The 15,917-nt window shown below is 38.0% G+C and overlaps 1 protein-coding gene across 2 annotated transcripts in view; it reads right to left on the bottom strand.

Moving 5' to 3' along the window:
- SLC30A7 (solute carrier family 30 member 7) overlaps nucleotides 1-15,563 on the bottom strand; it is an 81,949-nt gene extending 66,386 nt beyond the window's left edge. For both annotated transcript variants that reach the window (XM_044238776.1, XM_044238775.1), the window contains exons 1-2: nucleotides 15,301-15,563; nucleotides 14,981-15,082 (exon numbers count right to left, since the gene is read on the bottom strand). In XM_044238776.1, the coding sequence (XP_044094711.1) occupies nucleotides 14,981-15,082; nucleotides 15,301-15,380 (182 nt within the window). In that variant the 5' untranslated portion in view covers nucleotides 15,381-15,563. The remainder of the gene's footprint in view (nucleotides 1-14,980; nucleotides 15,083-15,300) is intronic.
- Between the last annotated feature and the right edge of the window lie 354 nt (nucleotides 15,564-15,917).

Here is a 15,917-nt window from a genome sequence, read left to right as displayed (position 1 = left end):
CAGAGGGCAGCTGCCACTGAAAGAGAGAGAGAGAAAAACCCAGCCATCTACTGCTGGGGGAAAGTCTGAAGCCACATTGGGCCCAAGATCTTACATTGATAAAAAGCAAAGGTCTGCTGCTGTTGGAAGAGGGTAAGACAACTGTTTCTTCTTTTGATAAAAGGCTGTGGGGAGAGGTGGGAAAAGGGGCAGAACATTAATAATACCCACTCTGGCTCTAAGTATGAAGGGACTGCTAAAAATAAGGCTCTGCCTTATTAAGGACTGCCTTAAAAATAAGCAGGAGAACCAAATTCTCTCTCCCCTGCAACCAAAGCCTTGACTAGAGTACAAAACAATAGCAATCTATCTGCGAGAGCTGAGCAAGAGCAGACTCCCCTGGGGCAAGGTGTGCAGGGCTTGCTGAAAACTGAGAGTGGAGCAAGAACACTGAAAAAATCCTCCAGGACCCCAAGCCCTACCCTAAACAGAAGGTGGTAAAAGCCACTCAAAAAATCTGAAGTCAGTGGCTTGTTGCTAGTCAACTATTGATCAGAGACTCAAAACCCCCACACTAATGGCCTGACAAAGTAACAGGTGTGCACATTTCTGGGCATCAATACTATTAGCCTTGGTCCCTATTATTTTTTTAAACATAAATTTTACCAAACATTTAAAGAACAATAAATATCAATCCCTTACAAACTCTTCCAAAAAAAACAGATGATGAAGAAATGCTTCCCAATTCACTGTATAAGAGCAGTATTACTCTCATACCAAAATGCATACCAAAATGAGACAAAAGACACCACAAGAAATGAAAGAGACTAATCTTTCTCAAATATACATACAAAAATCTTCAACAAATACTAGCAAATGGAATCTAAGAATATATATTTTAAAAAGTATACACCGTGACCAAGTGGGATTAATCCCAACAATGGAAGGTTGGTTCGATATATGAAAATCAATCAATCAAACACATTATATCAATAGGATAAAAGACAAAAACCACAAGATCATCTCAACAGGTGCCAAAAGAGTTGGACAAAATTTAACATTCCCCTTCATAACAAAAACACTCAACACACGGGAATAGAAAGAACTTCCTCAATTCTTAAATGGCATCTACAAAAACCCCACAGCACAATTAATGGCTAATGACTGAATGTTTCCCGCTAAGATCAGGTATAAGATAAGGATGTCCCCTCTCACTACTTCTATTTAACATTATACTGGAGGATCTAACAAGGGAAGTTAGGAGGAAATAAAAGACACCCAGACTGGAAGTGAAGGAATAAAACTATCACTATTTGCAGATGACAGGATCTTATATATATAAAATCTTAAGTACTCCACTAAAAACCTATTAAAATAAATAAGTTTGGCAAGGTTGCAGGACACAGTTATCAACATACAAAAATGAACTGTATTCCTATATAGGAATGATATAAAAAATAAAATAAAATAAAATTTCCATTTGCAATAGCATCAAAAAAAATACAAACACATTTAACAAAAAAGTATAAAATTTATACTCTAAAACTATAGAATACTGATGAAAAAATTAAAAAGACCTAAATAAATGGGAAGACATCCATATTTATGGATCAGAAAACAATACTGTTATAATGCCAATACTTCCCCAATTGACCTACAGATTCAACTCACTCCTATCAAAATCCCAGCTGACTTCTTTGAAAAAAGTGATAAGCTGTTCTTAAAATTCATACAGAAAAGCAAAGGTGGAGGATTCAAACTTCCCAATTTCAAAGTTTACTACAGAGTTACAGTAATCAAAACAGTGTGGTGCCGGCACAAAAGTAAACCTATAGAGCAATGGAACAGAATTTAGAATCTAGAAACAAATCCTTACATTTATGGTCAACTGACTTCTGACAAGGATGCCAAGATGCAAAAAACAGTGTTTTCAACAAATGCACTGTTACACCCGGATACCCACATGCAAAAAATGGTTTTTGCCCTTACTTCATACCATACACAAAAATTAACCCCAAATAGATCAAAGACCTACACATAAAAACTAAAATATTCACCACCTTGGATTGGGCAACAGTTTCTTATATAAATAAGACATCAAAAACACAAGTAACAGCAAAAGCAGAAAACACAGACTGGACATCACTGGAATTTTAAAATTTATATTCCTCCAAGGACAATAATAACAAAGTTAAAAGATAATGCACCTGTGTGAGGAAGTATCTGCCAATCATATATTTAACAAGGAGCTTGTATCCAGAGTATAGGAAGAACTCTTTTTCTGTTTTTAAAAAAAAAAATTTTTTTAAGATCTTATTTATTTATTTGACAGAGACCACAAGCAGGCAGAGAGGCAGGCAGAGAGAGAGGAGGAAGCAATCTCCCTGCTGAGCAGAGAGCCCAATGAGGGGCTCAATCCCAGGACCCTGAGATCATGACCTGAGCCGAATGCAGAGGCTTTAACCCGCTGAGCCACCCAGGTGCCCCTTAAAATGTTTTTTTAAGTAATCTCTACACCCAACAGGGGCCTCGAACTCACAACCGCAAGATAAACAGTTGCGGGCTCCACCGTCTGAGCTAGGCAGGTACCACTATATGAAAAACTCTTAAAACACTTCAAAAAAATAAATAATCCATTTTCTTTCTTTTTTTTTAAGATTCATTTATTCATTTGAAAGAGAGCGAGCAAGCTCCAGAGGGAGGGAGACTCTTAAGCAGTCTCTGCACTGAGTGTGGAGCCTGATGCAGTGCCAGATCTCATGACCCTGAGATCACAACCTGAGCCAAAACCAAGATGTCACTTAAACAATTATGTCATCCAGAAGCCCCAAGATAAATAATCTAATTTTTTAAGTGAACAAAGAACCTGAGTAAACATTTCTTCAGAAAAGAAACACAAATGGCCAATAAACACATAAAAGATGCTAAACATCATTAACTACCTTTCAGGGAATTGCAATTCAAAATAATGAGAAACACCTTCATACCCACACTTTGATAACTAAATAAAAAAAAAAAAATCGGGGGAACGCCTGGGTGGCTCAGTTGGTTAAGCAGCTGCCTTCGGCTCAGGTCATGATCCCAGCGTCCTGGGATCAAGTCCCACATAGGGCTCCTTGCTCGGCAGGGAGCCTGCTTCTCCCTCTGCCTCTGCCTGCCATTCTGTCTGCCTGTGCTCGCTCTCTCTCCCTCTCTCTCTCTGACAAATAAATAAAATCTTAAAAAAAAAAAAAAATCGGTAAGAAGTGTTGGTGAGGATGTAGAGAAACCAGAATTCTCACACACTGCTGGAATATTATTTGGCAATAAAAATAAATGAACGCTAACACATGTAGAATATGGATGACCCTTGAAAACATCATGCTAAGTACAACAAACCTGTCACAAAGGATCATACATTATGATTCCATTTATATGAAAGGCCAGAGTAGGCTAATATATACAGACAGAAAATAAATTAGTGGTTGTCTAGAATTAGGGCAAATCAGGGGATAAGGGAATTAGAGGGCAATGGCTACAGGTGCAAGGCTTCTTTCAGGGAATAAAACTACTCTAAAATTTATTGTTGTGATGGTTTTACAACTCTGTGAGTATATTAAAAGCCATTTAATTATATACCTTAATCAGTGAATTGTATGGTATATGAATTATCTCCATAAAGCCCTTTATAAAAAATGATTATCTAAGGCAGAGATCAGCAAGCTATGGCCCAGATCACCATCTATTTTTGTAAATAAAGTTTTACTGGAACACAGTTAAACTCATCCATTTATATACTGTCTACCGTTGCTTCTGTGCTATAACAGTAGAATAGAGAAGTTGTGAGAGACATTATGGCCTTTGAAGCCTAAAATATTCACCATCTGCTGTTTAGAGAAAGTTTGCTAACTCCTGATATAAAGCAACACAGGTGCACTGTATTATGGAGTTTCAACGCATAAAAGTGAAATGAATGGCAATAAGCGCTTAGGACAGTAGAAAATAGAAGTTTTTTAAAAAAGATAAACATACTTGTGGTAAGTTAAAAATCCATATTATGCATACTAAAGCAACCACTAAAAAAAGTCACTAAAGGAGGGACATAGAATTCTGCACCAACACAAAGCAGATGTTCTGCTACCACTGGAAAAAGAGCAGGAAACTCACTCTCACCAGAGACTATCCACATGTACATAGCAGAGTTTTGCTTTCACAAGAGGGGCAAAAATGTTGAAAACAACACAAAACATACTCCCAAGGCCAGATTCACAGGGCCTGCCTAAGACTGAGGCAGGGTTAAGTTAATGAATGCCCCTCTGCTGTCACTAAAAACCTAGCACTGAGTAATAAGAAACAGCAGTCTACAACTTGGGGAGAGTACTAGCAGGGAGGGTGGGAATGCCATGAATATGAAGAGAAAGCTTCTGTGACACATGCAAAAACCTAACCAAATAATGCCTTGACAGAAGAGGCATATCTATTTCTAGTTTATAAATACTATTATCTTAATAACCACAGCTTTTTATTCACTATGTCCAGCCTTTGATCAAAAATTTCAAGATAAAGAGTAAGAGAAAGAACTCAATGCGAATAAAGCAGTCACCAGAACCAGACCAAGATACTGGCTCAGATACTGGAACTATCATCACTATAATTAATATGTTAAAGGATCTATGGGAAAAGGTGAACAAAATGTATGAATTACTGGGGAATTCCAGCAGAAAAATATGAGATTTTTAAAAAAAGATTTATTAATGCAAGAGAGAGAGAGAGAGAGAGAAACATGAATGGGATGGGCAGAGGGAGTGGGAGAGAATTCCAAGCAGACACTGAGCTGAGCAGGGACCTGACATGGGGCTCCATCTCACAACCTTGAGATCATGACCTGAGCCAAAACCAAGAGTCTCATGCTCAACAACTGTGTCATCCGGGAGACCCTGAAAAAAAAATTTTTTTTTTAGATTTTATTTATTTATTTGACAGACAGATCACAAGTAGGCAGAGAGGCAGGCAGAGAGAGAGAGGAGGAAGCAGGCTTCCCGCTGAGCAGAGAGCCCAATTTGGAGCTCGATCCCAGGACCCTGGAATCATGACCTGATCCAAAGGCAGAGGCCTTAACCCATTAAGCCACCCAGGTACTCCGACCCTGAAATATTTTTTTATTTTCTATTTTTATTTTTTTTTAAAGATTTTATTTATTTATTTGATAGACAGATCACAAGTAGACAGAGAGGCAGGCAGAGAGAGAGAGGAGGAAGCAGGCTCCCCACTGAGCAGAGAGCCCGATGCGGGGCTTGATCCGAGGACCTTGGGATCATGACCTGAGCCGAAGGCAGAGGCTTTAACCCACTGAGCCACCCAGGTGCCCATGAAATATTTTAAGTAAATGGAAGGGCACCAGTTGTTTGAGTATCCAGCTCCTCATTTCAGCTCAGGTCATGATCTCATGGTCATGGATCCAGCCACCATGAGGAGCTCTGTGCTCAGTGAGGAGTCTGCTGGGGATTCTCTCTCTCCCTTTCCCTCTGCCCCTTCCCCTGCTTCCACATGCACGCATGCACACATTCTCTCTCAAATAAAATCCTTATAAGAAAAAAATTTTGAAAAATAAAAAATGAAAATTAAATGGAAATGGGAGAAATAAAAAACAAGGTATCAGTGCTGAAGAATTCTTTCAACTGGTTTATGAGAAGACTGGACACAGCTAAAGAAATAATTCAGTGAACTTGAAGATAGCTCAATAGAAATGTTCTGAAAGCAAGCATATCAACAGCTCAGTATTTAAAACTAAGGCGTATCAGAGTGGTTAAGAGCACTACTTCTGAAGTCAGAGTACCTGGGTTCAAATCCCAGTTCCATGACTTACTAGTTCTGACAATCTCAAATTGCTTAACTACTTTGCACCTCAATTTTGCCCTCACTTAAACAGGATAATAATAAAAAATGTCATAAATGTTATAATGATTGAATTAGTATCTGTGAAACATTTATCACAGTGCTTGCCATAATTAAGCTATATTAATATTCCTATTATTGCCATTATTATTAAATCCCTATATTAATTATTAATATCTCATAATACCTAGTGTTCCCACCATGACCTATAGCTCTTGACAATTTGGCCAGATGCCAGAGCCTTCAGTTATAAGTGCTACAAACGAAAGTGAAAACCATTCCTCACCTAAGTAGAAAAAGCAGTTTTAAAATGTTCTCATAATCTGGAATAATTATAAAATTAGAAAATGAAGTAAAACAATACATTAAAAAATACAATAATTTTTTTAAAAAGATTTATTTATTCTAGAGAGACACAGAGAGCGAGCGAGCGAGGGCAAGCAGCAGGGAGGAACAGAGGGTCAGAGACAAACAGATTCCACACTGAGCGTGGAGCCCCACCTCAGGGCTCAATCTTAGGTCCTGACATCATGACCTCAGTCAAAACCAAGAGTCAGGGGCTTAACTGACTGAGCCACCCAGATGCCCCCCAAAATACAATAATTTGTAAATCTCTTTCAAGTCATCACGAAGTATTTTGGAAAATGTCTTAAATTTTATCTTAAACTTTGTATACTTTATTCAAATATAGATGCATAATACAGTTTAAGCACGGTTTGTACTCATTTAATACCCAACTCAAAGCAGAATGAGAATAAAGGAATAAATAAAAACTAAATAAGAAAACTGATGCCTGAGGACACAGTAAAGGTTCAATTCTCTCTGATCTGTTACTTTATTATTATTATTTTTTAAGATTATTTATTTATTTATTTATTTGACAGATAGAGATCACAAGTACGCAGAGAGCCAGGCAGAGAGGAAGGGAAGCAGGGAGCCTGATGCGGGGCTTGATCCCAGGACCCTGGGATCATGACCTGAGCTAAAGGCAGAGGCTTTAACCCACTGAGCCATCCAGGCGCCCCTCAGATCTGTTATTTTAAAAAACTTTCCTTGGGGCGCCTAGATGGCTCAGTGGGTTAAAGCCTCTGCCTTTGGCTCAGGTCGTTAACCCCGAGTCCTGGGATCGAGCCCCACATCGGGATCTCTGCTCTGTGGGGAGCCTGCTTCCTCCTCTCTCTCTGCATGCCTCTCCGCCTACCTGTGATCTCTGTCAAATAAATAAATAAAATCTTAATAAATAAATAAATAAAAATAAAAAACTTTCCTTGAATAATTGGATCTCTACAATACTACTTGAACCTTATAATACTTGAATCTTAATAGTCATGTAACACTGAAAATAATAACTTTATTAGATTTTCAAATATGAAAGACCCATTTGATGAATATCTCTGTACCGTATTATAAAACCACTAGTAAAGACATTGCTTATGATTTTTTTTTTCTATGCTGTGACAAAGGACTAATATGGTAAGTTACTTTCAAAATTTGGTTTCAGAAAATGATCTATACTGATAAAACAGAGTAGTCATCTTGTAGTAAAACCAGACAATGAAAATTAAAAAAAAAAAAAAAATTTTTTTACCCATCCTCCCTTAACTTTAAGGAATTTTACAACTAGATTTAAAAGTCAATTTCAGTAACTACCTTAATTTACATATTTAGTAGGGTTATTTTTTTCACTCTATACATGGTTCTTAACAGTTTTATTTCTTAATTTAAGGATTTTTATTATATATGTGATTTCTATTTTAAATGGCCATAAATTAGTTGTAGAAGGTTCAGGGTACTCATTCTAAATAAACATAAATAAAAAAATATTTACTGATACACAGATGTATACATATATTTAGTAAAACCTGGTATGGGTTGAATTGTGTCCTCCTCCAAATTCTTAATTTTAAGTCCTACATCTCCAGTACCTAAGAATGTGAGCCACTTTGGAAACAGGGTCACTGCAGACGTAATTCATTAAGATTAGGTCAGTAAGGCAGGCCCAGATCCAATGACTATTGTCCTTATAACAAGGGGAAACCTGGAGACAGACAGCACCCATAGAGACCACTGAGTCAAGATAAGGTATCAGATGAAACTTTTACAAGCCAAGGAATGTGTAAGATTGCCAGCAAAGCAACTGAAGCTAAGGGAAAGCATAAACAGATTCTTCCTGGCTGACCTCAGAAGGAACTAGCATGGCCAATTCCTTGATCTTAGAATTCGAGTCTTCAGAACCACAAGATAGTAACTTTCTATTGTGGTACTTTGTTACAGCGGCCCTAGCAAATTAATACACACTATCATTTTTTATGACAAATTTATTTTAAATATATTTAGTGGACATCACACATTGCCCTAAGAGGGGAAAGATGGTGAATGTCTTCTATATACTATACCAATTAGGTTCCCTTTTCAAGAGTTTTAAATATGGGGCACCTGGGTGGCTCAGTGGGTTAAGCCACTGCCTTTGGCTCGGGTCATGATCTCAGGGTCCTGGGATCGAGTCCCACATCGGGCTCTCTGCTCAGCAGGGAGCCTGCTTCCCTCTCTCTCTCTGCCTGCCTCTCAGTCTACTTATGATTTCTCTCTGTCAAATAAATAAATAAAATCTTTTAAAAAAAAAAGAGTTTTAAATGTAGCTTGGGAATTTTAATACTCATCAAAATGAGATTTTAATTTTATTTAAATTTTAAGTAACTTTAATTTTCATTAAAATGTTATTTCATTTTCGGTATATTGTAAAATATGAGTCTACCTGAAAAACGATTCTCTCTTCTAAAGTAGAAGAACATCATGTTCTTAAAGCATTGCAAATGGTCTTTTTATTTAAACCTGGTATCAGGATTGAAAATACTCAGCAGCAATTATGTAGGCAAACTCATATGAAAAAGTATATTTCTATTCACCTATCATGTATCAAAATACTATTCATTAGGAAGGTCAATTTTATTGTTCCTCTTCAGGATTAGCAAATTTTTCCTATTTTGAATTATCATTTAAACTACATGGCATAGGGGCACCTGGGTGGCTCAGTGGGTTAAAGCCTCTGCCTTCGGCTCAGGTCATCCCGCATCCGGCTCTCTGCTCAGCACGGAGCCCGCTTTCTCCTCTCTCTCTCTGCCTGCCTCTCTGCCTACCTGTGATCTCTGTCTGTCAAGTAAATAAATAAAAATCTTAAAAAAAAAATAAACTACATGGCATAAATTTCCTTATAAATGAAGACAGCACAGAGAGTTTTTCACAGTATCTGATATATATACCCAATGTAACCTGATGAAGAAAAATTAGTTGCTAAAAGCAGCACTCTTGTTTTAGGTTCCCATCTTTAAAAATTGTCAGTTTCTCTATGATTTTTTAATTTTTTTAAAGTGACTACTTTCTAAAGATATTTTAATAATGAAAACTTCTTAGGATACAAAAGAGAAACCTGATAGTTGAAGCAAAATATAATAAATGTAAATAGAACATTTAGCAAAAGAAACTTTCAGAAAAGATTTTAAGGCCTACTAGAGGCAAAAACAAAGGAAGGAAGAAAAGAGCCCATAAATTGAGACTTAAGAGACATAACCACCAAATACTATAGATCTTGTTGGGATTAGATCATGTTTGGATTCTGATTTATTACAACAACTATAAAAAGAAATTATGAGATAATAAGGGTCATCTGAATACTTACTAACTAGACAACTGATATTAATAAATTGCTAATTTTTTAATGAATTGCCAATTTTTAAAGATGAGAATGGCATTGAGTAATATTTTTTAAAAAGGGGGTGGGTTCTTATTTTTTAGACACTCATTCTGAAGCATTAGTATTTCTTTTGAAAGAAATTACAGTTGGTACCTGTATTAAAATAATCCAGTGGTAGGACACGTAAAAGCATAAGGAAGGTAAAGGCAAGAGGAATGGAATAGGTTACATGTCGACAAATGTTAAATCTGGGTGATGGGAAGGGACATGAGGTTCATTAAACTCTCTACTTTTATTTATGTTTAAAATTTTCCATACTCAAAAATTTAAAAAAAAGGTCTATTGGTAACCAAGCTAACAGTATATTTATGGTAGTTGTTAAAGATTAATTAAAAATTTAATATAGGGAATAATCAAGATAGATTTTCCTTAGATGGAACGAAAAGAAACAATTAACTCTCAATTTATTACCAAGAAATCAGAATCCTGACATCTGTATAAATTGTTAAACTAATGACAGTTACAATGAAAAACCCTCAACTCCACTACATTCCATTATATAATCCCTTACTTAAAAAAACTCTCAGCCAAATGGAATATTTATCTCATTTTTAAGATGAAAAGTAAAACTGTAGGAAAGTAAAAGTCATCACCATGGACTGGGAAGCAATGTTGTCTTTTGAGAGAGGAAAAGATTAAGATATACATGTTTCAATTCTATAGAAAAATGCGATTAATGGCATTTTCTTTACCGAGGAGTTACTTGACAAGCATATGCTATGACATATTATATAGAAATAAGAACAAATCTACGTCCGGTATGGCCTAAAACATTTCCTGAACAAATATTTACTTTGGTAATACAAAGACATTTATCTTTAGAGTTGTATGACTTCCCTTTATGTCTAAAGGGAAAATGATTGTAATAGCCTTGGTAAAAAATATTACTGAAATTAAATTTTCTAACAGACAGTGAAGTGCACATAAAATAAAACAGAGTAAGAACAAAGGAAACTATACTGAGATACTAGAAAAAAAAATCGTGGTGTAGTGGAAAAAAAAAACAAAAACAATGAGAGGTGCTTCTAGGCTCTCTTGTTACTCTAGGGGGAAAAAACTCTGGGCCTCAGTTTTCTATCTATAAAAGAAGTCAAACTAGCTTCTCTCTTTCTAGTCCCACTTCCTGAGCCTACAGTATCTTTCCTGGCAAAGAATCTTTGGCTTTCAGCGGAATACCTGTTTGACTAGAACAAAGACATTTGCAACCAGGCATGACCAAAATGATAAAGGTTTAGCCACTGAAATGTAAGTCAAAGTGCTCTATGTCTGTCCAGATAAATCTCCTTAAAAGACACTATATACACTTTTTACCAGTTTTTCTCTTCATTCTGAACAATCTGCTGCTAGGAATGGCTGGAACTCTAATAGCCATCCTGGAAATAAAGTTTTGTCTTATTTAAGAAATCATTATTTGGAGATTTTTCTGTAATTTCAGAAAGAACTTAATCTTTGTACAAAACCACATACTTGGGGCACCTGGGTGGCTCAGTCTGTTAAGCATCTGCCTTTGGCTCAGGTCATGATCCCAGGGTCCTTGTGCTCCCTGCTCAGTAGGAAGCCTGATTCTCCCTCTCCCGCTTCCCCTGCTTGTGTTCCCTCTCTCCCAATTTCACTCTCTCTGTACAACAAATTAAAACAAAACAAAACAAAACAAAAACCCATACTTATACTATATTAATTTGAGATTTAGTAGTTACTCAACAATAAATAGCAATGAAAATGCTAGAAGGAAAGAGAACCCTATAGAATGAAAAATCACATATGGTATTCCTACTATTTTCCTACCAACTTCAAAGAATAAGAGAAAAGAGGAGTTTAATGATTTCTCCCCTCTACTAGGGCTAGTTAGTATGTTTAGTGTAGGTAGATTAATTCCATATATTCATTATTCCCTCCTTCATTCAAATGCAAATATGTATTATTTGCATTTGCATTATTTGCAAATATGTATTAAGCACACTATGTGCCATGTACAGAGGTGCCTGAATAAGACAGAAAAGATCCATACTTTAATAAAGTTTACATTCTGGTGGAAAAATAAAAAGCAGTGGATATTTAACGGTGGAAAATTACACAAAGGGCTTAGCTATTCTTCCACTGATGACACATTCCCACCATCAAAAATATAAACCAACTATAACTAAGTTCTTCTTTTTTTTTTTTTTAAAGATTAATTTATTTATTTGGGAGAGGGAGGGAGAGAGAGAGAAAACGCATGCACACAGAGGGAGAAAGAAAAGCAGACTTCCCACTGAACAGGGAGCCTGATGCTAGGACCCTGAGGTCAGGGGACCTGAGCCAAAGGCAGACGCCTAACTGAATGAGACACCTACCCAAATGGCCTAAGTTCTTCCTTTAAATAATAAAGTCTCCAGAAGAGACTGTGGACTCAGAAACAAACTGAGGGTTTTGAAGGGGGTAGGGTGGAGGGTGCGGTGACACTGGTGGTGGGTATTATGGAGGGCACGTATTACATGGAGCACTGGGTGTGGTGGGTATTATGGAGGGCACGTATTACATGGAGCACTGGGTGTGGTGCATAAACAATGAATTTTGGAACACTGAAAAAAAATAATTAAAAAAAAATAAAGTCTCTAAATAAAGAACAGAACTATTTAACATTTTTTGCAACTAGTTCAACTGTTTCCATAAACCTTTTTTTTCCCCATAAACCTTTATTTGTGAAGAGAGAGCGTGTTTTATCCATCTTTTAATTCCATAATAGAAAAAATTGACATTTCATTTTCACAACATCTTGAAGCTTAATTTTTATAGAATGAAAATGAACACAAAAATGACTATGATAAAATAAATTTTGGTGAGGTCTTTTTTTCAAGTAACTTAAAATGTAATTGAAACTTCAGGAACAGAGATAATCTAGTCAAATAAAGAAACTGTTGATCAGTCAACAGAAGTGACTAAAACTGTAATATCTGAATGAGACATCCAGATTATGAAAAGGCCCAAGCAATTTTTAAATATGCCAAGGCTTCAACAGCTATGTACTGGACTCTCAATCCTCTGATAAAAATTAGTATTAGGGAGCGCCTGGGTGGCTCAGTGGGTTAAAGCCTTTGCTTTGGGCTCAGGTGGGTCCTGGGATCGAGCCCCGCATCAGGCTCCCTGCTCAGCAGGCAGCCTGCTCCCCTTCCTCTCTCTCTGCCTGCCACTCTGCATACCTGTGATCTCTGTCTATCAAATAAATAAAATCCTTAAAAAAAATTAGTATTAGGGAATAAGTGGTTATGGATATGGAAGTTAACATAAAGATGAATACCTACTAAATGATTTAGGTATGACAAATATAGTTCAGAGCTAGATTTCAAATGTGGAAGATATAATAACATAATCAGAGAGAGTAAACTGGAGGAAAAGAGATCCTAAGGTCAGGAGAACAAGCCACTAAAGGGCAGAAGAAAAAGTCATGTACCACTGATGTTTTTCTTGTGTACTGATGCATGTAGACAAATGACTTGGAAAACAATGGTTTTTAGTACAGTTGATCTATGTACAACACAGGCTTGAACTGCTGGAGTCCACTTACATGCAGATATTTTTCCATATAGTACATAAATGTATTTTCTCTTCCTTATTATTTTCTTCATAAGATTTCTTTAACTTACTTTATTGTAAGAATACAATGCATAATACATATAACATACAAAATACATATTAATCAACTGTTCATGTTATCGCTAAGGCTTATGGCGGATAGTAGGCTATCTGAAGTTAAGTTTTGGGGGGAGTCAAAAATTATCCACGGATTTCTGACTGCACAAGGTTCATGCTCCAATCCCCATGTTGTTCAAAGGTCAACTATAATTTCCTCAATAGACCTCTACAGATAAAAAATTTACTTTACACTTAACTTTCCATGAAACAAGTGGTTTAGGCACTTCAAATATAATTTCCTTGATCAAGACATTTCACACATTAATTTATGCATGGAAGGCCACAGTGTATTATAATATAAAGTAACTGTAGCTAAAGTGTACATATGCAAACCAAGTTATAGTCTTGATACAGTTAGTACATATGACACGATTTGGCATAATTTAAGAAGAGAAAAATAAATTATAAATACTGTATATTTATAATAAAGCTTGATTTACAATACATCATAGTGCTTTTAATACACACAATATATCGAAGGACAGTCCTATTATAGGATACCTATATCAGCTTCCCAAAAAATTTAAAGGGGTTATTATATATACTAAGATTTTATTATGTTTCAATATGCCTTTTAAAGAGGTGACTAAATCAATAACCTTCATAATGTACTGAGTATTTTTTATAAAATTGAGTTGACATCTGAACTGAAAAGAAGTCCACTTTTTCACACAAAAATGTAAATGTCATAAAAAATGGTGATCTTATTTAAAGTCATCGTTCATTCTTAATAGAGATTACGATCAAGGACAGAAAGTCTCTCTGAAAATGGACTAAGGAAAAAGACTAACTCTAATTAACAGAAAATAAAGTATAAATGGCATGGGTTCTTAAGCTGCGGTTCAAGATGTATTTCAAGGAACACAGTATCACCCTGAAGTTTTATATAAAATTTTAAGTGTTGGTTTTTATCAGATTCTCATATGAGTGTGAGATTTAAAGAGCACTCAGCACACGTAGAAGTGTAATGATCTTATTGTTAGCTGAAGAATTTTACAAGCCCCTACGTTATTCAACAGCAAATACCCAAACAGTGCTTCACTTACAGAATCCCTGAATTTTACTCTTCCTAAAGAAGTTTCAAAAACAAACAAACCCAAAGATGGCACATACAAACCCATCAATTCAAGAGATGTTAAGTTTGTAGAAAACTATATGGGATTTTCTACTGCAGTCAAAATCAGAGGAAAATCATGAGACAGTTGTAACATATTTCTCTGGGTATACCCTTTATAAAGCCCTTTCCCATCCCAAGACCTAATAAATTAAGCTGAACATCTCAGATATTCCCTCTCGGAATCTTAAGGGTGAAAACCAAATGCCACTCCCCCACGAGGGAAGCTAGGAACACTCCCACCCCCAAAGAGGCAGGAAACAGGTTTCTCCCGATTTCAAGAAAGTGAGCAAAGCTAAGGTTTGTAGTCAAGGATGACTATCAGCCAAAATGAAGGAGACTTGTCACTCTTGTTTGACGGGAGAGGTGGGAGGGCGGGACCCAAATCTTAATGCTACTGCACTCGATGGGCCCCGGATCTTCAACGTAGCCTTTCCAGATTGGTGTGAAATTGAGAAGGCCACTCAGCAGCAGAGCTGAACGGCAAAGGCAAGACCTGAACCTCCTGGTGAGGAGCTACGTGGCACTAAGCAAACAGGGCTTCGTCTCCCCCACCCCCTGCTTCCGCCCTGCTTTTCCCTTTTGGTTACCAGTTGCTCCAGATGCCGTAGAGTAGTTCAACAAAAGCGAAAGAGAGGTTCAGGCACAGGAAGAAAAACAGGTTCCGGGACGTCTTGTCCGACAGAATAGACCTGGGAGTGATAAAAGTGGAGAAGAGGCGGGAGTCAACGCGGTGCCAGGACCCGGAGGTTGGGTGCCCTTTCAAGACCCTCCCAGTCTAAACGCTCCTTTCCTCACAGCGAAGGAAGCTGTCCCTGACGCTCCCGCCCTGGACCTCGGGCCATCCTTAGGTCTGGGCCTTCTCCCCTTCGACCGGATACCCCCTTCCCACAAAAATAGCACCCCGCACCTAAACCAGCCCGAAATCTTGCCGAACAGATTGAACTTGGGTGGTTTGTATTCATCGTCCTTGATGGACAGGGGCAACATCTTCTCTGCCCGGCGAAAGGCCGGGTCTACTCCCCTCTAGAAGTGGATCCGTGCGTGATGGCAGTGACAGTGGTGACGCCTCAGACGGGATTCCCCAGCGTTTGTCCCGGGCCGCGCGCCGCTTCGAGACACAGACAGACACAGACACACACCCGGGAACTCGCCGACTTCCGGCCCGGGCCGCGCAACGCGTCCTGGGACGCGAAAGGGGAAGGCGGGGCCGGGGGCGGAGCCAGCGCGGCGGGGGAGGCGGGGCTTACGGCGGGGGCGGGATGGGAGCTGCCAAGAGGTAACGGGGCAGAAAAAGGTGGCAACTGCTGGGTAGTTCGTGAGCCCCCCCTGAGATGTAGTCACGAATAAAGTCCTAACGTGGCGGCCCACAGACTGGGATGGCTGGGAGGCTGAAGGCCCGCTCTCGCCCACCCCGACCGCCTACCACTGATATTCCCGGATGCGCGGGCGTCCAGCGCCTGCCCTTTCGCCATTTCCCCCTATTGGCATTAAATCCCGGGGTCTGAGATGGCAATGCTTTAGAAC

This window comes from Neovison vison, chromosome 2, assembly GCF_020171115.1.
Source record: "Neovison vison isolate M4711 chromosome 2, ASM_NN_V1, whole genome shotgun sequence".
Lineage (NCBI taxonomy): Eukaryota > Metazoa > Chordata > Mammalia > Carnivora > Mustelidae > Neogale > Neogale vison.
Note: the sequence above shows the minus strand (reverse complement) of the source record. Positions and strands in the feature narration are given on the sequence as shown.